This window comes from Caretta caretta, chromosome 4 (genome assembly GCF_965140235.1).
Source record: "Caretta caretta isolate rCarCar2 chromosome 4, rCarCar1.hap1, whole genome shotgun sequence".
NCBI classification, from domain to species: Eukaryota; Metazoa; Chordata; order Testudines; family Cheloniidae; genus Caretta; species Caretta caretta.
Genome location: NC_134209.1, coordinates 48,635,773 through 48,660,431, shown reverse-complemented (window position 1 = coordinate 48,660,431; position 24,659 = coordinate 48,635,773). Strand labels below are relative to the sequence as shown.

Sequence of the window (24,659 nt, the reverse complement as noted above, 5' to 3'; positions counted from 1 at the left end):
ATGAAAAACACGGTTTTGTTTAGGATCAAAAAGACAATTTGTACTTCATGAGATAGAGGAGGTTTACCTCACAGTGCGATGCTTGCCTGCTGCAACCTCTTTCCACAGAATGAATCTTACCAATTTGATCAATGGGGATCAGATTCATGGGGAGGAGGGCAGGGTAATTTGGTATCAGATGTGAGGGGAGGCCACTCAATTTTAGCAGCAAAAATTAGCAAATCACCTACATATTTCATGCAACTCATGGCTTTGTTCTATCTATTTATATTGCTCTTCTCACCAGAGCTCCTGAACACCTCACAGTCTTTAATGGATTTTCATTCTCACAAGATCCCTGTGAGGTTGGGAAATACTATCTCTATTTAACAGCTAGGGAATGGTGGGCAGATTAAATGGCTTACAGAAGGTCACACAGGAAGTCTATGACTGGACAAGGAATGGAAGCTAGCCAGCCCTCTTAAGCCTCAACCCTTTATACCAGACCATGCTTTGTATCTCCTGTTTTGTTTAGGGGAAATAAAGTTTCAAAAATCTTGTTTTCTTTTGTTCTGTTAAGTTATGGGGAAGAAATAGGATATAAAGAAAGGACTGAGAACGCTTCTTTGTTTTGCACATGCTGCAAAAGAAAAAACAGATAGGAAATGCCTTTTTTCACTTTTGCAAAATTCCATTAAAGAAATATATTTTTCTGAAGTTAAATATTTATGTAAGCTCCCCTTCTCCTATAAGGAGGCACTTCATGGGAGCTAGTCCTTGTGAGACCAAACGAAAGGGAAATGTTTTAAAAACTCTTCTCTGTTGGGCCTTGGTCCCTGAAGAATAGTTTTCACATATCTCCAGAAGGGTTAGGAAAACTTCTGTTGTAAAAGCCCAGGACAACTTACTACCTGCGCAAGTAAAAGGGTTACATTTTCTTCTTGTCGGAGAAGCACAACAGAGGGAGATGTGGGTGGGTTGAGCATTGAGTTGCCAGTCAGAACAGAGTGTGATTGGCTGAGTGGGAGTGGAGCAAAGAGAATTGAGTTGCTCAGGAGTAGGGGAGGAGAAAGGGCTGAGCAGGGCAAAAGAATGGAGCTGCCAGTCAGAGGAAGAGTGGAAGGAGCTTAGCCCTGGTCTACACTAGGACTTTAGATCGAATTTAGCAGCGTTAAATCGATTTAAACCTGCACCCGTCCACACAATGAAGCCCTTTATTTCGACTTAAAGGGCTCTTAAAATCGATTTCCTTACTCCACCCCTGACAAGTGGATTAGCGCTTAAATCGACCTTGCCGGCTCGAATTTGGGGTACTGTGGACACAATTCGATGGTATTGGCCTCCGGGAGCTATCCCAGAGTGCTCCATTCTGACCGCTCTGGACAGCGCTCTCAACTCAGATGCACTGGCCAGGTAGACAGGAAAAGAACCGCGAACTTTTGAATCTCATTTCCTGTTTGGCCAGCGTGGCAAGCTGCAGGTGACCATGCAGAGCTCATCAGCAGAGGTGACCATGATGGAGTCCCAGAATCGCAAAAGAGCTCCAGCATGGACTGAACGGGAGGTACGGGATCTGATCGCTGTTTGGGGAGAGGAATCCGTGCTATCAGAACTCCGTTCCAGTTTTCGAAATGCCAAAACCTTTCTGAAAATCTCCCAGGGCATGAAGGACAGAGGCCATAACAGGGACCCGAAGCAGTGCCGCGTGAAACTGAAGGAGCTGAGGCAAGCCTACCAGAAAACCAGAGAGGCGAACGGCCGCTCTGGGTCAGAGCCCCAAACATGCCGCTTCTATGATGAGCTGCATGCCATTTTAGGGGGTTCAGCCACCACTACCCCAGCCGTGTTGTTTGACTCCTTCAATGGAGATGGAGGCAATACAGAAGTAGGTTTTGGGGACGAAGAAGATGATGAGGAGGAGGTTGTAGATAGCTCACAGCAAGCAAGCGGAGAAACCGGTTTTCCCGACAGCCAGGAACTGTTTCTCACCCTAGACCTGGAGCCAGTACCCCCCGAACCCACCCAAGGCTGCCTCCTGGACTCAGCAGGCGGAGAAGGGACCTCTGGTGAGTGTACCTTTTAAAATGCTATACATGGTTTAAAAGCAAGCATGTGAAAGGATTACTTTGCCCTGGCATTTGCGGTTCTGCCTTTGCAAAAGGTTTCTGGGGAGGGCAGCCTTATTTCGTCCTTCATGGTAGGACACTTTACCACTCCAGGCCAGCAACACGTACTGGGGAATCACTGTAGAACAAAGCATTGCAGTGTATGTTTGCTGGCATTCAACCAAAATCCGTTCACGCGGTGGGAGGAGGCAAAATGCGACCTTGTAACGAAAGCACATGTGCTATGTATGTAATGTTAACTTTCAAGGTTTACCCTGAAAGAGTGTAGCCACTGTTTTATAAAATGTGTCTTTTTAAATACCGCTGTCCCTTTTTTTTTCTCCACCAGCTGCATGTGTTTCAATGATCACAGGATCTTCTCCTTCCCAGAGGCTAGTGAAGCTTAGAAAGAAAAAAAAACGCACTCGCGATGAAATGTTCTCCGAGCTCATGCTGTCCTCCCACACTGACAGAGCACAGACGAATGCGTGGAGGCAAATAATGTCAGAGTGCAGGAAAGCACAAAATGACCGGGAGGAGAGGTGGAGGGCTGAAGAGAGTAAGTGGCGGGCTGAAGAGAGTAAGTGGCGGGCTGAAGACAGGGCTGAAGCTCAAAGGTGGCGGCAGCGTGATGAGAGGAGGCAGGATTCAATGCTGAGGCTGCTGCAGGACCAAACCAGTATGCTCCAGTGTATGGTTGAGCTGCAGCAAAGGCAGCTGGAGCACAGACTGCCACTGCAGCCCCTCTGTAACCAACCGCCCTCCTCCCCAAGTTCCATAGCCTCCACACCCAGACGCCCAAGAACACGGTGGGGAGGCCTCCGGCCAACCAGCCACTCCCCCACAGAGGATTGCCCAAAAAAAAGAAGGCTGTCATTCAATAAATTTTAAAGTTGTAAACTTTTAAAGTGCTGTGCTTAAAGTGCTGTGTGGCATTTTCCTTCCCTCCTCCACCACCCCTCCTGGGATACCTTGGTAGTCATCCCCCTGTTTGTGTGATGAATGAATAACGAATGCATGACTGTGAAGCAGCAATGACTTTATTGGCTCTGCAAGCAATGATTAAAGGGAGGAGGGGAGGGTGGTTAGCTTACAGGGAAGTAGAGTGAACCAAGGGGCGGGGGGGTTCATCAAGGAGAAACAAACAGAACTTTTACACCGTAGCCTGGCCAGTCATGAAACTGTTTTTCAAAGCTTCTCTGATGCGTACCGCGCCCTCCTGTGCTCTTCTAACCGCCCTGGTGTCTGGCTGCGCGTAACCAGCAGCCAGGCGATTTGCCTCAACCTCCCACCCCGCCATAAACGTCTCCCCCTTACTCTCACAGATATTGTGGAGCACACAGCAAGCAGTAATAACAGTGGGAATATTGGTTTCGCTGAGGTCTAAGCGAGTCAATAAACTGCGCCAGCGCGCCTTTAAACGTCCAAATGCACATTCTACCACCATTCTGCACTTGCTCAGCCTGTAGTTGAACAGCTCCTGACCACTGTCCAGGCTGCCTGTGTACGGCTTCATGAGCCATGGCATTAAGGGGTAGGCTGGGTCCCCAAGGATACATATAGGCATTTCAACATCCCCAACAGTTATTTTCTGGTCTGGGAATAAAGTCCCTTCCTGCAGCTTTTGAAACAGACCAGAGTTCCTGAAGATGCGAGCATCATGCACCTTTCCCGGCCATCCCACGTTGATGTTGGTGAAACGTCCCTTGTGATCCACCAGAGCTTGCAGCACTATTGAAAAGTACCCCTTGCGGTTTATGTACTCGGCGGCTTGGTGCTCCGGTGCCAAGATAGGGATATGGGTTCCATCTATAGCCCCACCACAGTTAGGGAATCCCATTGCAGCAAAGCCATCCACTATGACCTGCACATTTCCCAGGGTCACTACCCTTGATATCAGCAGATCTTTGATTGCGTGGGCTACTTGCATCACAGCAGCCCCCACAGTAGATTTGCCCACTCCAAATTGATTCCCAACTGACCGGTAGCTGTCTGGCGTTGCAAGCTTCCACAGGGCTATCGCCACTCGCTTCTCAACTGTGAGGGCTGCTCTCATCTTGGTATTCATGCGCTTCAGGACAGGGGAAAGCAAGTCACAAAGTTCCATGAAAGTGCCCTTACGCATGCGAAAGTTTCGTAGCCACTGGGAATCGTCCCAGACCTGCAACACTATGCGGTCCCACCAGTCTGTGCTTGTTTCCCGAGCCCAGAATCGGCGTTCCACAGCATGAACCTGCCCCATTAGCACCATGATGCATGCATTGGCAGGGCCCATGCTTTCAGAGAAATCTGTGTCCATGTCCTGATCACTCACGGGACCGCGCTGACGTCGCCTCCTCGCCCGGTATCGCGTTGCCAGGTTCTGGTGCTGCATATACTGCTGAATAATGCGTGTGGTGGTTAATGTGCTCCTAATTGCCAAAGTGAGCTGAGCGGGCTCCATGCTTGCCGTGGTATGGCGTCCGCACAGAAAAAAGGCGCGGAACGATTGTCTGCCGTTGCTCTGACGGAGGGAGGGGCGACTGACGACACGGCTTACAGGGTTGGCTTCAGGGAGCTAAAATCAACAAAGGGGGTGCCTGTACATCAAGGAGTATTTCAGGCAGGACTGCACGGAGGGTTCCAATAAGAAATGGTGCACCTAAGTTATCGTTGTTATTGGAACAAGGAGGTTAGCCTGGCCTCTGATTGATACATGGCTAGATTTACCTCGCTGCACCTTCTCTGTGAGTGACTGCAGTGTGACCTAGAGGAATGAGTCCCCTAGACAGGGGAGGAGGCAAATGAGTACAAAACAAATCTGGTCTATTTCTTGTTTTGACCCACTCCATCTATCTTTTACATCTTTGGCTGGCAGCAGACGGTGCAGAAGGACTGCATGCCATCCACATCTCATGGCTGCTTGGCAGAAGATGGTACAGTACGCCTGCTAGCCATCCCCATCTCTTGCCTGCCTGGCAGAAGATGGTGCAATACGACTGCTAGCAATCCTCATCTCTTGCCTGCCTGGCAGAAGATGGTACAGTACGACTGCTAGCAGTCCGTATCGCCTGCCTGCTCACCATAAGATGGTTCAATAGGACTGACTGCAGGACTAAAGAGAATGACCTGGTCAAGTCACTCCAAATTTAGTCCCTGCGCCCATGTCTGCCCAGGCGCTCCCAGCCGACGCGGCCAGGAGCACCTCGGACACGATGAGGACGACTACCAGTCGTATTGCACCGTCTGCTGCCAGAAGGCAAGGGGTTGCTGCTACTGTGCAGCAAAGCCGTACCGCGTCTGCCAGCACCCAGGAGACATAGGGTGACGGTTACCTGAGCGGGCTCCATGCTTGCTGTGGTATGGCGTCTGCACAGGTAACTCAGGAAAAAAGGCGCGAAATGATTGTCTGCCCTTGCTTTCACGGAGGGAGGGAGGGAACGGGGGCCTGACGACACGTACCCAGAACCACCCGCGACAATGTTTTAGCCCCATCAGAGCGCTCCATTGTGACTGCTCTGGACAGCACTCTCAGATGCCCGATTGTTTGCCATTGCTCTGACGCTGGGAGGGGCGCTTACAGGGTTGGCTTCAGGGAGCTAAAATCAACAAAGGGGGTGGCTTTACATCAAGGAGTATTTCAGGCAGGACTTCACAGAGGGTTCCAATAAGAAATGGTGCACCTAAGTTATTGTCCTTATTGGAGCAAGAAGGTTAGCCTGGCCTCTGATTGATACATGGCTAGATTTACCTCGCTGCACCTTGACTGCAGTGTGATCTAGAAGAATGAGTCCCCTAGACAGGGGAGGGGGGGGAAGCAAATGAGTACAAAACAAATCTGGTCTATTTCTTGTTTTGACCCACTCCATCTATCTTTTACATCTTTGGCTGGCAGCAGACGGACTGCATGCCATCCACATCTCATGACTGCTCGGCAGAAGATGGTACAGCACGACTGCTAGCAGTCCGTATCGCCTGCCCGCTCACCATAAGACGGTTCAATAGGACTGACTGCAGGACTAAAGAGAATGACCTGGTCAAGTCACTCCAAATTTAGTCCCTGTGCCCATGTCTGCCCAGGCGCTCCTGATCGACCTCACAGAGGCGACCAGGAGCACCTCAGACATGACGATGACGGCTACCAGTCGTACTGTACCGTCTGCTGCCACAAGGCAAGGGGTTGCTGCTACTGTGTAGCAATGCCGTACCGCGTCTGCCAGCACCCAGGAGACATAGGGTGACGGTTACCTGAGCGGGCTCCATGCTTGCCATGGTATGGCGTCTGCACAGGTAACTCAGGAAAAAAGGCGCGAAATGATTGTCTGCCCTTGCTTTCACGGGGGGAGGGAGGGAACGGGAGGCTGACGATATGTACCCAGAACCACCCGCGACAATGTTTTAGCCCCATCAGGCATTGGGATCTCAACCCAGAATTCCAATGGGCAGCGGAGACTGCGGGAACTGTGGGATAGCTACCCACAGTGCAACGCTCCGGAAGTCGACGCTTGCCTCGGTACTGTGGAAGCGCTCCGCCGAGTTAATGCACTTAATGCACTTAGAGCATTTACTGTGGGGACACACACACTCGAATTTATAAAACCGATTTCTAAAAAACCGACTTCTATAAATTCGACCTTATTCCGTAGTGTAGACATACCCTTAGTGGAGCAATACAGATGAGCTGCTAGTCAAAGGGAACAGTGATTGGTCTTGCAGGTGATGCCTTTGAGAAAGGTATGGGACAGGAAGAACATGGTATGGGGATGGTATGGGACAGGCTGCTGAGCATGCCTGAGGCAGAGCCTTAATTTGAATGTGGCCTGTTAGGGTATGTCTACTCTGCAATAAAACACCCATGGCTAGCCCGTGTCAGCTGACTCAGGCTCGTGGGGCTTGGGCTATCAAATTGTAATCCAGATGTTTGGACTTTCATTTTCAGACGCTTTGGCCCTATTCCTGGTTACATTGCGTGTAGCCATTTACACCAACGCAAGGTTAGTTTAAAATGCTACCAAATCAGAATGGGAATGTTTTACCTCCTAACAGTGCCCTGGCATCACTGTGATTTCTACAGCAGACAGTTTCTAGAAGTAGAATAATTAAGGGGTATCTATTTCTTTGTACTGAGAGCTCATTCAATGGGAAGGCTCAGGTTACTACTCCCTTGAAGAGCAAATATCACACCTATGTCTTTTCTTCAGAGCTGTGGCTTACAGAATCAGATTTGACTGTAAGGCCTCTACTGACGGGGTGCTCAACTCTCTCCTCTTCCCTGAGAAAGCTGCTCTCTAACAGTATTTCCCAAACAGGAACAAAGAAGTGTATTTAAACTCTGGTTCCTACAATGCTTTGTCCAACAACAAACAGTCTTAGTTTCTAGGGTACCCGGGGGAGGGAGAAGGACCAAGCCACAGGAGACATTGAAATTACATTTTCAGTGGTGGAAAATTGAGTCCAGGTTTATTCCTGATATGTCCAAACAACTTGGATTTGCTTTGAGTATATGCAGTTACCATCCCCAATGGGATTATTGGTGAGGAGAAAAAAAAAAAAAGACTCCTACTCACTCATTGCAAATGATGAGCATGAAAGCACACCTTTCTGAAAATTGAACATTACAGCTTTGCAAGTAACAGATAATGAATATTCTGCTCACAGGAGGTGGCAGAAGATGTAAATAAAATCAAGTTTTGTCTTTGTTAGCAAATCAAGCCAATCTAATGTAAAGCAAGGGCTCTATTTGATTTTTTAGTTATACGTACAGAGGTGTATTTTTTTCTGAACCTCCTTCAAAAAGCTGCTGCATCTCAATTCTCTGCTCTTGGTGCTGTAAGGTTAGACTTAAAGTACATGAATCAACCTTTCTACCCAGTGGAGGGCAACAAAAATGATTAGGAGCCCATGACTTATGAGGAGAGGCTGAGGGAACTGGGGTTATTTCGTCTGCAGAAGAGAAGAATGAGGTGGGATTTGATAGCTGCTTTCAACTACCTGAAAGGGGGTTCCAAAGAGGATGGATCTAGACTGTTCTCAGTGGTAGCTGATGACAGAGCAAGGAGTAATGGTCTCAAGTTGCAGTGGGGGAGGTTTAGGTTGGATATTAGGAAAAACTTTTTCACTACGAGGGTGGTGAAACACTGGAATGCGTTACCTAGGGAGGTGGTGGAATCTCCTTCCTTAGAAGTTTTTGAGGTCAGGCTTGACAAAGCCGTGGCTGGGATGATTTAATTGGGGATTGGTCCTGCTTTGAGCAGGGGGTTGGACTAGATGACCTCCTGAGGTCCCTTCCGACCCTGATATTCTATGATTCACAAGCCCTTAGTAGCACTGTTGGGTTCAAAACCTCTACTGAATGGCCTTGCACCTAGGATTCAAAGACTTCAACTACAGACTCTGATTTTCTTTCCACTCAAAGCACTCAGTGGCAGACACTCTCTAGAGCCCCAACTGAGCAGCCACCAATGGAAGAAGAAAAAGGCTTTAGAAAAAAATGTCAATGTCTATATTACCCTTGTTCTGGCAGCAATTCCAGCATCTGCAAGCTGACTTCAGAAAATTAGAGATGAACAACTAAAGGATGAGACTTGGCAGAAACTGACTCAACTCTACCAAATAAGGTGGGGTCAAAGGAGTCAACTTGCAACAGACCTAATTCATACTGGCAGGATCAAAATGACCATCCCATGACTGATGGCCTTCTTCTGAAAGGACAGCACATTCTTATCTCTACAGTATTTCAGAAAGAAATACAAATTCCATGAGGGATACCAAGGTATAAACAAGTGCAGGGTGTGAGCACAGCAATATGTATGGTGACATGGCTGCAGAAGGCTGCACGATACAAAAAAACCAACCAAACAAAAACCAATGGCCAGAACCATTACTCTCTACAAAGCTCCCGATAGACCTTGGCAGATGGTAACCACATATTTGTTTTTCTGGAAAGGACACACATATTTTTGTCGTCAATTATGTCTCCAGATGTATTGATTTGGCTAATGGCAGCAGAGCCTTCCCAAAAGTGTGTGTGGGGGGCCAGGGCCCCCCACCCTTCCTCTTCTGTCCAAGGCCCTGCCCCCAGCCAAGCCAGAAGCTGGAGCTGGGAACTCTCCACCTACCTGGGGTGGGGAGGTTGAAAGCAGCCCATGGCCCTTCCCCGTAGGCTCCCCCTCCCAGGGTAGGAGGGTCTGCAGTTGCCTGCATGCGATGCATGAGTCTTACCTAGACCCAGCTCTGGCTGAGGGGCCACAGCCCAGCCATGGTAAGAGCCATGTGGGGAGCTGTGGGGAGCCTTGCCATGGATCCTCCAGCTCTCCGGGAGTCAAGAGCAACCCCCAGCCTGTGCCTCTGCCCCAAGGGCTCACTGCACTGTGGGCAGGTGTGGAGGTCCATGTCATAGCTCCCCATAGCTGCCTGCATAGCTGTTATCATGGTCGGGCTGCAGCCCTCTTACCAGAGCTGGGTCCAGGTAAGAGCCATGCATGGGCAGCTGTGGGGAGCCATGAACCCTCTTGCCCTGGGCAGGTGACCCATAGGGTAGGGACACAGGCTGGGGGCTGCTCTTGACCTTGTAACCCGGGAAGATAGGTGGTCTGCATAGGGTTGCCAACTTTCTAATGGCACAAAACTGAATATGCCTGCCCCTGCCCCACCCCTTCTCAGAGGCTCCTCCCTCACTCACTCCATCCCCCTCCCTCTGTTACTTGGTATCCCCCACCCTCTTTCACTTTCACCAGGCTGGGGCCAGGGATGAGGGGTTTTGGGTGTGGGAGCGGGATCTGGGCTCAGGGTGGAGTGCAGGGGGAGTATGGACTCTGGACAGGGCCATAAAGGAGGGGTTCAGGGCTGGGGCAGAGAGTTGGGATGTGTGTTTGAGGGTGAGGACTCTGGCTGGGGGTGTGGGCTCTGGGCTAGGGATGAGGGGTTTGGGGTAAAGGAGGCTCCAGGCTGACCCAGGGTGTTGGGGTGGAATGTGGGGTGCAGGCTCCAGGAGGGTGTTGGGAATGGGAGGGGACTCTGGGTGGGGCAGGGGGTTGCAGGGTGTGTGTGAGGGGGGAGGGGGTTGGGGGTTTCCCAGCAGCGCTTACCATGGCTCCCAAAAAGTGGCCGCCAGTTCCCTGCCACCCCTAGGTGCATGGGCAGCCAGGGAGACTCCACACTCTGCCCTCACGCCCACAGGCACCACCCCTGCAACTCCCATTGGTTGCGGTTCCTGGCCAATGGGAGCTGCGGAGCTGGCATTCAGGACGGGGGCAGTGCACGAAGCCTCTCTGGCTGCCCATGTGCCTAGGGGTCACCAGGACCTGGTGGCCATTTCTGGGAGTCACACAGAGCTAGGGCAAGCAGGGAGCCTGACTTAGCTCTGGGTCCCCGCTGCGCTGTCGACCAGACTTTTAACAGCCCAGTCGACGGTGATGACTGGAGCCGCCAGGGTCCCTTTTCGACCAGGCATTCCAGTCGAAAAGGGGATGCCTGGCAACCCTAGGTCTGTGGTGCAGCGCCCCACAGCTGCTTGGGTTCCCCGGCTGGGCTCCAGTTAACAGCCAGGCCAGGGCGGGGTAGTCTTGGGAGGAAGAGGGACAGTGTGGGCAGGGCCCTTGCTGAAAAGTGGACAGGTCAGGCCCATCCACTTTCAAAAGTGGGAGGTCCATGGACCCTGGCCCTCCCTCTTCTGGCGCCACTGGTCTTGGCTATACTTACACAGACTTCATCAGCACAGATCATTGAGAAACTAACTTCAATATTTGCAAGACATGGAAACATACCTAGCCTTTGCACAGGACTTTGATTTTGACTTTCATTTTACTAGTAAGTCCATTTTACCTCCAGAGCAATGGGGATGTAAAGAGAGCAGTGAAGACTTCGAAAAGACTTCTGCAAAAATAAGTGGACCCATATAAAGCACTCCTGGCATTTCAGTAACACTGCTTATGTCTGGACTATCTTCAGCAAAACTTCTGACAGAGAGACAACTAATGACACCTTTACCTATGGCACCAAAACAGCTTAAAGCTAAGTGGCCCGACTTAAAGGAATGTTGCAAATGGGATGCTGAAATAAAAATGTGGCAAAACTTCAAAGTTCAGCACAGAACAAAAGGACTACCTGAACTGAGACCAGGGAACAAAGGTTGGCTCAGGAGCTCCCAGACATTTGGAACTGTTCATTATTTGGCAGAAACTCCCAGATCCTACCTAGTGGAGACCCCAAAAAGGACTTCTCTGGAAATATCAGGTTCATCTTCAACATTTCCCAACTCAATGAGGAGAAGAGCTGCAACCTGCAGGTACTCTGTCATGAAGTGAGCCCCCTCCACAGGGAATGCCACACAAAATCTCAACAGAAGTGAAAGCATGGGCTGGAAGACTGCTCAAACCTCCCTGAAGATTTTGGTATTTAAATGCAATTGATAAGGGGACATAGTAAATAGTTTTAAGGAATTTGAAGTTTATTAGAGAGAGAGAGAGAGAGAGAGTGTGAGTGTGTGTGTACACACCTTGGATTATAATAAAGTTTTAAATTTCTTATTATAAAGAAAGAATGATGTGGAATGGTTAGAGTTCCTGATCCTCCTCAGTTGCCAGATAGCATTAGTGTGTGTTGTGCCAGGGGCTTAATACACATATAAACTTCCTGATTAGGGAGTTCTCTAGTTGCTGCTTAAAGCATAGCTCTTTGTGTTTATGTCCTCACACCACAGAGGGCAGCAGGACACATGGAGGAAAATTAAATTGGGATGCTGCCAAAGAGTTAGCCTTTTGTCATTCTATTTTCCTTCTGTTGTAAAGCACAGGACTAGGGCAAGACCACTAAACTCATTTCTAGGTGTGCTCTGACGTGTATTTGAACTTTGGCTTGCAGAGCAGGAAGGCTAGTTTCTGAACCGACCGCATCACCTAACCCTTGATGTGATGTCAATGGAACTGTGACAAAACCATTCCACTGAAATAGGAATTTGTGTTGTAAAAATACTATGGATTAGGATCCATGTGCAGATGACTGATGCTTAAAAGCAAAACAAGGATAGGAGCAACACTGTTAGGATAGAAGCTGCTTTTCAAAATTAAACAGTTTTATTTGTCATTTTAAAAATAAAAATCCTGTCCCTTGGGAAAACCCTGCTGCTTCCTTCATAGGTTCCTTGCCCATAGCAGAAAACACAACAGGGGATGAGGGGGATTCAAGAAGCTTATGCAGTAGGTAAAAATCCACTGTGTACTGCAGGGAATCCCTGCCCGCTCCTTCAAAGTGGGGATTTGGAGGGATGGCCAGTGGATCTACTGCTATGCAGATTGATCAGCTTCTCTGTGTGCATGCAAGAGCAGCAGTTGCTAAACTGAGTGTGGAAAAGCAGCCCTGGAATGGTACTATTAATACTCCACAGTGTATAGCTAAGATTCCCTCTCCCCCAAGTACCCTAGGAACTTTCCAACTCACAAGGAGGCTGCTTGGGCTGTGTTCTGGTGGCAAGGTTTGAGACAGAAGCAGCAGCATCTTCCTGCAAAATTTAAAAATCAGGCCTTTTTTCAGAGCGCGACAAAAATATCAAACACCCACAAGCTATTTTTTCCCCTACTCTAGTGCTAAATCGAAGCATAATCCACTTAGGCAATATTTTGGGAGGAAAAAAAATAGCATCTTGACAGCTTGTATATTGTTTCAACTCAAAGCAATTTAAAATTCCCAGTTAGAATCACTTAAAAAATCCAAGGCATAGGAAGTTTACTAACAAACCCTTACCCACATCCAGTTGTAATAAAGACCTTAAATAAGAGGTCATATGTAAATAAAATGACTAAAGTCAGTCAAATCTTAGCACCTATACTTCATCACCAAACTTTCTAGAGGCACTAAAAATAAAATATCACACACAAAACACCAAGAGCATCAAAGGGTGGCACGCACTGCATATTTTGATGTTCTTCATGAGAACCCACAGGGTATGTCTACACTACGGAATAAGGTCGAATTTATAGAAGTCGGTTTTTTAGAAATCGGTTTTATAAATTCGAGTGTGTGTGTCCCCACAGTAAATGCTCTAAGTGCATTAAGTGCATTAACTCGGCGGAGCGCTTCCACAGTACCGAGGCAAGCGTCGACTTCCGGAGCGTTGCACTGTGGGTAGCTATCCCACAGTTCCCGCAGTCTCCGCTGCCCATTGGAATTCTGGGTTGAGATCCCAATGCCTGATGGGGCTAAAACATTGTCGCGGGTGGTTCTGGGTACATATCGTCAGCCTCCCGTTCCCTCCCTCCCCCCGTGAAAGCAAGGGCAGACAATCATTTCGCGCCTTTTTTCCTGAGTTACCTGTGCAGACGCCATACCACAGCAAGCATGGAGCCCGCTCAGGTAACCGTCACCCTATGTCTCCTGGGTGCTGGCAGACGCGGTACGGCTTTGCTGCACAGTAGCAGCAACCCCTTGCCTTCTGGCAGCAGACGGTGCAATACGATTGGTAGTCGTCCTCATCGTGTCCGAGGTGCTCCTGGCCGCGTCGGCTGGGAGCGCCTGGGCAGACATGGGCGCAGGAACTAAATTTGGAGTGACTTGACCAGGTCATTCTCTTTAGTCCTGCAGTCAGTCCTATTGAACCGTCTTATGGTGAGCAGGCAGGCGATACGGACTGCTAGCAGTCGTACTGTACCATCTTCTGCCAGGCAGGCAAGAGATGAGGATTGCTAGCAGTCGTATTGCACCATCTTCTGCCAGGCAGGCAAGAGATGGGGATGGCTAGCAGGCGTACTGTACCATCTTCTGCCAAGCAGCCATGAGATGTGGATGGCATGCAGTCCTTCTGCACCGTCTGCTGCCAGCCAAAGATGTAAAAGATAGATGGAGTGGGTCAAAACAAGAAATAGACCAGATTTGTTTTGTACTCATTTGCCTCCTCCCCTGTCTAGGGGACTCATTCCTCTAGGTCACACTGCAGTCACTCACAGAGAAGGTGCAGCGAGGTAAATCTAGCCATGTATCAATCAGAGGCCAGGCTAACCTCCTTGTTCCAATAACAACGATAACTTAGGTGCACCATTTCTTATTGGAACCCTCCGTGCAGTCCTGCCTGAAATACTCCTTGATGTACAGGCACCCCCTTTGTTGATTTTAGCTCCCTGAAGCCAACCCTGTAAGCCGTGTCGTCAGTCGCCCCTCCCTCCGTCAGAGCAACGGCAGACAATCGTTCCGCGCCTTTTTTCTGTGCGGACGCCATACCACGGCAAGCATGGAGCCCGCTCAGCTCACTTTGGCAATTAGGAGCACATTAACCACCACACGCATTATTCAGCAGTATATGCAGCACCAAAACATGGCAACGCGATACCGGGCGAGGAGGCGACGTCAGCGCAGTCCCGTGAGTGATCAGGACATGGACACAGATTTCTCTGAAAGCATGGGCCCTGACAATGCATGCATCATGGTGCTAATGGGGCAGGTTCATGCTGTGGAACGCCGATTCTGGGCTCGGGAAACAAGCACAGACTGGTGGGACCGCATAGTGTTGCAGGTCTGGGACGATTCCCAGTGGCTACGAAACTTTCGCATGCGTAAGGGCACTTTCATGGAACTTTGTGACTTGCTTTCCCCTGTCCTGAAGCGCATGAATACCAAGATGAGAGCAGCCCTCACAGTTGAGAAGCGAGTGGCGATAGCCCTGTGGAAGCTTGCAACGCCAGACAGCTACCGGTCAGTTGGGAATCAATTTGGAGTGGGCAAATCTACTGTGGGGGCTGCTGTGATGCAAGTAGCCCACGCAATCAAAGATCTGCTGATATCAAGGGTAGTGACCCTGGGAAATGTGCAGGTCATAGTGGATGGCTTTGCTGCAATGGGATTCCCTAACTGTGGTGGGGCTATAGATGGAACCCATATCCCTATCTTGGCACCGGAGCACCAAGCCGCCGAGTACATAAACCGCAAGGGGTACTTTTCAATAGTGCTGCAAGCTCTGGTGGATCACAAGGGACGTTTCACCAACATCAACGTGGGATGGCCGGGAAAGGTGCATGATGCTCGCATCTTCAGGAACTCTGGTCTGTTTCAAAAGCTGCAGGAAGGGACTTTATTCCCAGACCAGAAAATAACTGTTGGGGATGTTGAAATGCCTATATGTATCCTTGGGGACCCAGCCTACCCCTTAATGCCATGGCTCATGAAGCCGTACACAGGCAGCCTGGACAGTGGTCAGGAGCTGTTCAACTACAGGCTGAGCAAGTGCAGAATGGTGGTAGAATGTGCATTTGGACGTTTAAAGGCGCGCTGGCGCAGTTTATTGACTCGCTTAGACCTCAGCGAAACCAATATTCCCACTGTTATTACTGCTTGCTGTGTGCTCCACAATATCTGTGAGAGTAAGGGGGAGACGTTTATGGCGGGGTGGGAGGTTGAGGCAAATCGCCTGGCTGCTGGTTACGCGCAGCCAGACACCAGGGCGGTTAGAAGAGCACAGGAGGGCGCGGTACGCATCAGAGAAGCTTTGAAAAACAGTTTCATGACTGGCCAGGCTACGGTGTAAAAGTTCTGTTTGTTTCTCCTTGATGAACCCCCCCGCCCCTTGGTTCACTCTACTTCCCTGTAAGCTAACCACCCTCACCTCCTCCCTTTAATCATTGCTTGCAGAGCCAATAAAGTCATTGCTGCTTCACAGTCATGCATTCGTTATTCATTCATCACACAAATAGGGGGATGACTACCAAGGTATCCCAGGAGGGGTGGTGGAGGAGGGAAGGAAAATGCCACACAGCACTTTAAGCACAGCACTTTAAAAGTTTACAACTTTAAAATTTATTGAATGACAGCCTTCTTTTTTTTGGGCAATCCTCTGTGGGGGAGTGGCTGGTTGGCCGGAGGCCTCCCCACCGTGTTCTTGGGCGTCTGGGTGTGGAGGCTATGGAACTTGGGGAGGAGGGCGGTTGGTTACAGAGGGGCTGCAGTGGCAGTCTGTGCTCCAGCTGCCTTTGCTGCAGCTCAACCATACACTGGAGCATACTGGTTTGGTCCTGCAGCAGCCTCAGCATTGAATCCTGCCTCCTCTCATCACGCTGCCGCCACCTTTGAGCTTCAGCCCTGTCTTCAGCCCGCCACTTACTCTCTTCAGCCCGCCACTTACTCTCTTCAGCCCTCCACCTCTCCTCCCGGTCATTTTGTGCTTTCCTGCACTCTGACATTATTTGCCTCCACGCATTCGTCTGTGCTCTGTCAGTGTGGGAGGACAGCATGAGCTCGGAGAACATTTCATCGCGAGTGCGTTTTTTTTTCTTTCTAAGCTTCACTAGCCTCTGGGAAGGAGAAGATCCTGTGATCATTGAAACACATGCAGCTGGTGGAGAAAAAAAAAGGGACAGCGGTATTTAAAAAGACACATTTTATAAAACAGTGGCTACACTCTTTCAGGGTAAACCTTGAAAGTTAACATTACATACATAGCACATGTGCTTTCGTTACAAGGTCGCATTTTGCCTCCTCCCACCGCGTGAACGGATTTTGGTTGAATGCCAGCAAACATACACTGCAATGCTTTGTTCTACAGTGATTCCCCAGTACGTGTTGCTGGCCTGGAGTGGTAAAGTGTCCTACCATGAAGGACGAAATAAGGCTGCCCTCCCCAGAAACCTTTTGCAAAGGCAGAACCGCAAATGCCAGGGCAAAGTAATCCTCTCACATGCTTGCTTTTAAACCATGTATAGCATTTTAAAAGGTACACTCACCAGAGGTCCCTTCTCCGCCTGCTGAGTCCAGGAGGCAGCCTTGGGTGGGTTCGGGGGGTACTGGCTCCAGGTCTAGGGTGAGAAACAGTTCCTGGCTGTCGGGAAAACCGGTTTCTCCGCTTGCTTGCTGTGAGCTATCTACAACCTCCTCCTCATCATCTTCTTCGTCCCCAAAACCTACTTCTGTATTGCCTCCATCTCCATTGAAGGAGTCAAACAACACGGCTGGGGTAGTGGTGGCTGAACCCCCTAAAATGGCATGCAGCTCATCATAGAAGCGGCATGTTTGGGGCTCTGACCCAGAGCGGCCGTTCGCCTCTCTGGTTTTCTGGTAGGCTTGCCTCAGCTCCTTCAGTTTCACGCGGCACTGCTTCGGGTCCCTGTTATGGCCTCTGTCCTTCATGCCCTGGGAGATTTTCAGAAAGGTTTTGGCATTTCGAAAACTGGAACGGAGTTCTGATAGCACGGATTCCTCTCCCCAAACAGCGATCAGATCCCGTACCTCCCGTTCAGTCCATGCTGGAGCTCTTTTGCGATTCTGGGACTCCATCATGGTCACCTCTGCTGATGAGCTCTGCATGGTCACCTGCAGCTTGCCACGCTGGCCAAACAGGAAATGAGATTCAAAAGTTCGCGGTTCTTTTCCTGTCTACCTGGCCAGTGCATCTGAGTTGAGAGCGCTGTCCAGAGCGGTCAGAATGGAGCACTCTGGGATAGCTCCCGGAGGCCAATACCATCGAATTGTGTCCACAGTACCCCAAATTCGAGCCGGCAACGTCGATTTAAGCGCTAATCCACTTGTCAGGGGTGGAGTAAGGAAATCGATTTTAAGAGCCCTTTAAGTCGAAATAAAGGGCTTCATTGTGTGGACGGGTGCAGGTTTAAATCGATTTAACGCTGCTAAATTCGATCTAAAGTCCTAGTGTAGACCAGGGCACAGATTAAGAAAAACAGCGTTGCAAGATTGTAATTGAAAACAGAAAATTCAGAATAATGGGCCAAATCCTGATCTTACTCAAAGTCCTGAGTAACTATGCAGTAGTTGTGTTCATCTAAAGATCACTGTAAACAGGAACAGCATTTAGAAGGTTGGAAGTTCTGAGTCAACCTGTACTATTTCTTGTCTGATATACTGCCTCTGACAGTGGCCAATTAGTACAACCAGAACAGAAGTACTGGTATATTAAATAAGAGTTTATACAATATTTGGTCCCTGTAACTTTAGGTTTATTGAAACAACTAATATTTTGATGTATCCCTTTTTATATATGGGCCTTTCCTTATTCCTCTTAACACAAATGGGAATTAGAGCTTTTCTTATGCTCAAACTTTTGATTGATGCTCTATGTTTAAAAACTATTAGACCACACACACAACTCCGGTCAAAGGCTTTTGAGAAAGTGTGACTAGACCATGACATATGTTGTTGTGAAAAGTGGGAAAGTGACAGATGTTGAAGTCATTTCTGAACACCACAATTGAGTCTGCAGATAGAACCGTATTCGATTAGGTAGACAGCTCCATTCATCTATTTATACAACAGCTAGGAGGTCTCTAATTGTTTTGCAGATCACTTAGCAATTAATGATGCTAATGATGCTGTTGCCCTTGAACAGACCATTTTATAGATCAATATTTGCTAGCACAGTCAAAACACTGAGTAGACATAATGATACTGAAGTTACTCTATTAATAGAGCCCACAAGCAATGGTAGTGGAGTTAGACTGTCTGCATAAGAATGTGTTTCTTTCACAAATAAGTATTATTTGTATTGTCCTGGAGAAAGACAAATTTGAATTGTGAACAAAACAAACACCAGCTAAAATGCTTACTTACCTTTGTGCTCTCTCACTGTACCCATTACTTCATTTTGTTATATTTCTCAAATGTACAAGTAATACCCAAACTTATCCCCCTTATTCTGGTAGGTCTTTCTGGCATTCAAAAAACCAGAGTAGTAGGCCCACAATGAAGAAGTTGCATTACTGTTGATATTGTGAGAGCACTTCTATAATAAAATCCCACTTTAAGGTCATGGGGTGAAATCCCGCCCTCATTGAAGTCAATGGCAAAGTTCCCATAGACTTCAGTGAAGTGAGGATTTCACCCATTATTTCTTGATTGTAGAAAGTCATTCCACTTCAAAATTTGGCCTATAACTTCCTGTTTGGAACACAGTTAAAAACAAAATCAATTTTAATCTGATTAAAAAACCCAACCATCAGCTCTGAGAATTTTAAAGTTATATAATTGCTAAAAAAGCTTGTTTTTATTGCTTGCATGATTCAAAACTGTTTTAATACTTAAAAATCATTGCAAGTTAGGAGTTCCTTGCATTTCTAATACAACTTTAAATTATAGCTTTTGAGTGCTTAAGGAAAGTTTTTTAATTGGTAGAGAACTGCAGTTTGAAAATTAATTATTTTCAGGAATTGTCCATACTACTTCTTCAATAAATACCCAAGTAACTAACTCTGTAAAAAGCCCTCTAGATCAACTATTTATGAGCCTATCAAGGAATAACCAAATACCCTGTATGTTCTTCTTCTGAATAGCAATACTGCTCCAAGTACCTGCAGCCATGTCCTTATATAGAATCATAGAATTGTGGAACTGGAAGGGACCTCAAGAGGTCATCTAGTCAGTCCCCTGCATTCATGGCAGGACGAAATATTATCTAGACCATCCCTGACAGGTGTTTGTGTGTTAATTCATGTATGTAATAAAACAATAACTAAAAGCTGAGGGCCAAATCCTGGGGAGAAGGACAAAGGGGCAGGAAAATTCTGAGAGTACCCTTCTGGAAATTCATAGAAGGATTTGGAGGACAGCAGAGAAGGGAGGGAAGATCCATTTTAAGGGGGACACTTTAGACCTATGCTTGCAGGAGATTTCCATTTGGACATGTCCTTCCTTTAAGCAGCTCTGATGATGTCTCCTGGTGTCTGGCTAGATTCTGGCTCTGAGCTAAATTAACTTCTGACCAGATTGCCACATGGAGCTGAACACAGGATGGTGTTAGTCTCTTTTTCCATCTCTAAACCCTGGGGAATCTTCTACAGAGAGACCCAGTGGAGAGGTGTCTGGCAGATCCCAAGAAGCGGGGATGGTACTGAAGGAGAGGTACATAGGTGTGGGCAGATATGCCCCTGGCGGGTACACTCCAGGTCTATGAGTCATAGTGCTTACAGGATCATTTTCTTTGTAAAAACTGTTTCTTGTTTATCTCCTGGTATTTGAGTAAAACATGATGTGAGACATGCAGAAAGAAATGTTGCTCAGTTCACAGTTTGTAGAAGAGCAGTTAATGGAGGATGATTTGGCAATAAAAGCATGGGACAATTTTTCACTTCACTAGATGCTAATCACATCCACAACATATAGGGTCCAATTCTGACCTCATTTAAATGGCTGTAACTCCACAATTTCAACGGATTCACTCCAGACTGACATTGGTGCACAAGAGTTGAGTGTATAGTGTTTATAGTCTCAAGATATATAAAGCATTGTGTTAGAAGCCTGAAAAAAGCAAAACTAAGTAAGTACACTGGGAGATAGGTATTAAGGAGGTCATTTTGTAGATATTTACCCTTATATTAAACAGAGTCCAAAAGAGAAGGTAACCTTGCTTAAATCATTGTTTAATCTTAGGTACTCTATCAAAGCAAAAATCCTGTAGATGCTGTAGAAGATCAACTGCTTGCCAAAATCCCAAACTGAAGCAGGAGGTTCCAATTCACTAGGATTCTGGTTATTATATGCTTGACTAAGTCATTGGCCGGCAGGGAACTGAGCAGACAAGGGCAAAATAGTTTAAGTAGTACTGATGTCCACTTGCCGACAGTATTATAGTTGTCTTTCTTTGCCTATGTGAGAATGAGATTGAGTGGGAAATCAGTATAATATCATAACTTTGAAACTGGCATTAGCAAAAGTCAGGGGTCTTCCAAATTTTGGAAGAAATCCAAACTTTGAAAGAACAACCATAATGTTTTGTTCAGAGTTAAAAACATTTCAGAGTTATGAGCAAACTCCATTCCTGAGGTGTTTGCAACTCTGAGGTTCTACTGTATTAGGATACCAATAAAAGAACTTAGTTTGGTTTAATAGCACTTTTCTAGTGTTTCCAGCATTACTCAGTGGCATCTGAGAATAGCCAGAGCAGGAGTAAATAATGATAAATAGATGTCTGAAAAATGAAAAGAGATTTAAACATTTTGTGGCTCTGTCAAACTTCACACTACCACATCAGGGCAGCAGCATATATACACACTTTGTCCACTGCACCAGTTGGAGGGCATCATGTTGAATGCATTTGACTGCATTTTAAAAAGCTGTTGAGAAACAGTAAATGTACAGAAAAAATGAGATGCAAGGAAGAAACCGAGATGAGCCCTGTATGAACTTAAGTTGTAAGAAATGAAACCGCAGGAGACTATCTTTATGGAAAAAACCCTGTACAATTTGATGGGGACTAAACCAACAGGGATCTATAGAGATTATTTTGGAATCCTACATAATTTCATACAAAATAGGATTATGGTGATAGATTTTTTGATAAAATTCTAGATTTTATTCTACATGATTCTATCAATGCTGTATAATTCCATAGATTATTTAACAATTTTATATTATGATTATTTTATATGCTATCAAACTGACTCCTACTTCTCCTCTACTAATGATGCCAATCTTCACACTCCATGTGTTAAATTTTCAAACAAACACCTTCATGTTCTCTCTCATGCCACCCCCTATGTATGCTTGGAGCTTTCCATAAACATCTGTTAAGACACCTCACTTTTCTCCTTCAAATGCCTCCTTAAAACTTTCCTTTGCTGTGATGCCTTCCAAAACCTCCACAATAACTAGGGATCTGGTGTGCTGTGACCATTGCTTAGGTTTTCTAGTATTGTCTCATTGTTACTTTGTGCTTCTCTTTCTGGTTGTTACATCCCCTTATTGTCTCATCTTCTACTTAAAGCAAGGGCAAGGACTGTCTTCTTCTGTCTTTGTACAGAGCCTCACAGAATCATGGATTGGGGCCCTTAGATGTTACCACTATACAAATAAATAATAAATACCATCAGTTATTCGTATTCCTGTGTATTGCAGTAGTACCTAGAGGTCCCATTGTGCGAGGCACTGTATACGGATATAAATGTACTATTCTCTATTATATAGTTCCATATGTTACATGTTGAGAGACAATACCGTTTAGCACTCCATAATGCTCTACAGACATTACAAACAGTAACTAGTCAGTCCCTACAGCACATATTCAGCCTGACGAAAGGCTCCTGGAAGACAGTGAGCACTGTCAACAGTCACTGGAAATTGAGAGCACCCAGTAATTTCTAGCAAGTGATCAGCATCTTACTGGGTGCATTGCCTTGTATGGTAGGTAAGAATTCATAAGCCCATTGTATAGATGGTGAAATAGTGGCAGTAGAGATATTAAATAATGTACTCACAATCATAGAGGATCAGTAGGCATGGAACTCATGACTTCCTGATTTTCAGGGATGTGGTGGTAAGATCACTAGGCCATGACTCACTTCAGGCATAAGGAGGAAAGGATCATATTTATTGCTGTTCTAGTCCCATATTAGTGAAATGAACCAGCCTAGGATCTCCCACTGTCATAAAAAGAAATGGCTGAAAGGAAGACACAAAAACATGGATTAAATTGAAAAATTGCTTTGGAAATCCCTTAGGAAAAGCCAGAGCATGGGACACTAAAAGTTATATATCTAAACAGAAAATAGAAGTTTGAAATATATGTACTTTTTCATAATACACTCATCAATCCAGGCAGTAGCTTTTATGATCTGATTAAGAGTCTGCAAGCATAATCACAAATGTTGCATAGGTTAACAGAGATTCCTAAAGAGCTGCAGGCCTGTAACTTTAAAACAATAATTAAAATAATCCACCACTTTATTAAAGTTGACTTATTGGCAAGGATGCAGAATCTGCTAATAAGGATGAGAGGCAGAGGGAGAGAAAATTAGCTGAAGAGATAAGGGAATTGTGGCCAAGGAACAGGGAGGGAGGGAGAGAAAACTGAAGGAGAGTGAAGAACGGGGCTTGTTAGTGGACAGGAAAAAAAAAAAAGTCCAGCATGAAGTGAAATGAAACTCCTGTATGGGAGAAAAGTAATTTAGCTTTATGAACAGCTGCCTCACAGAGGGTCAGGCGTATGAGCAATTAAAATTAAATATGTTGATTTTAATATGCTTTAGTAACGGTGATTGATCCTACAGAGTTGCTGTTGACTGTACATCAAGAAACAATTTAGGATCCAGTTTAAAACAAAGTTTATAATCCTTGTTTAATAGATTTTTGTACCTCAGGCAGTAGTGCTGTAAAAATGATTAAAATGTGCCCTGTCTCCAGGTAATCAATAAAACTTCCTGCTATAAGATTGGTTCAGTTCCAGAGACTTAGCATGCTTGGCAGTGCTGTGTCTGTAGAATTCCAAATAAGTCATCTATCATTATTTCTATACACTGGATTCATTAGACATCTCATCCTTCAGCTTATTAGCACTGAAGTCAGCCAAACAATCAAATCAAAAGGTCACCTTTTAACAAATATGTAGTTAGACCAAAATATACATCAAAACCTTAACAGAAATATGTCAAAATACAGCAGTGGGGATGGATAAAAGGTTGATATGAGACATTCAAAATGTGGAATGGAATTGCCTATGAATGGAAATTTGGGGAATTCATCTTGGCATTCTACAGGAAAGCTTTTCATTACAGCAGGTTAAGAAATGGGTCAAACCACTTATTAGAAATGGGAAGAGAATTAAAAACAACAAAACAAAACCTTGTACCACTGAAATGCCATTCTACACGGCATTTATGAAATTTTATTTCAAATCTTTAAGAGGGCAAAAGAGCCATTTAAGGAGTCTAGTGTTTTATTTTTTTAAAACAAGTTTATATAAACCATGATGAATAGATTTGGAAGCATAGGTGAATGCATGTATCTTTTATGGACCAAACCCTTCAATAATAGTTTTGTCTAAGGACTGAAAGTGTATTCAGCCTTAGAGGGTGTGATGGGTTCTGAAATGGTCAGTGTGAGAAAAAGAGTTTTATAACACTTGGGTGGTGGGGACATGTGGTGGTGGGGACGTCTTTGCCCATTTTCCCCTTATAAATGCTAGCCACATGAGGGTGGGGATGGTTGGATGCTTGTAAGCAGGCCCACCTCGGTCCAGGAAGAGAAAGGGAATGATTTTGTTGTCAGAAGAACATCTAAGCAATCCATTCTCCCTGTGACCATTTCAAACGTTTATTACCATTCCCAGTCCCTTGTGTCTGTCCTCTGAGCTCCACTACAGAAGCCAAGAAAAGTGGGGGTGGGTGAAGCAGGTACTTGGGATCCCGCAAAATAACTGTGGGAACAGAAACACCATTCCATCCAGTATTGGACTGCATGAGTATATGTCCCTTGAGCAGTAGCAGGAGGAGAACCATATAATCATGAACTTGCTCCATGTCTTCAACACTGTTGGATAGAAGGAAAAGATGACTGGGAGCTGCCATTGCCAAATATGTGAAGGTGGTGTACAGTTCCACCAACACACAGCAAGGCAGTTCCCACAGTGTCTCCTGTGACACACAGGATGCTGGGATACTGTCCCTGAAATGGTAATTCTACCATTGCATACTGAAAAGGGGGAGTGTGGATGTGGGTACATGCCTGTGCATAGCACATGTGTGGGCATGGGGTACAGGTGCTAGCAGTACATGGACAAATACCCAGGGAATGGCACAAATATACACATAACCCATATCACACTAGATATGGGGGGACAACACAAGACAGTTATTCAGTAATCTCTGAAGGCTAAATGGGCTAATACGAAGTGATAAT

At 46.4% G+C, this 24,659-nt stretch overlaps 1 protein-coding gene across 1 annotated transcript; it reads left to right on the top strand.

Moving 5' to 3' along the window:
* The first annotated feature begins 1,299 nt into the window (after window positions 1-1,299).
* Window positions 1,300-10,963, top strand: LOC142071817 (uncharacterized). The gene is made up of 3 exons (XM_075127373.1): window positions 1,300-2,045; window positions 2,434-2,893; window positions 10,873-10,963. Exons 1-3 carry the CDS (start codon window positions 1,466-1,468, stop codon window positions 10,961-10,963), a joined length of 1,131 nt encoding a protein of 376 aa, XP_074983474.1. The 5' UTR covers window positions 1,300-1,465.
* The last annotated feature ends 13,696 nt before the right edge of the window (window positions 10,964-24,659 follow it).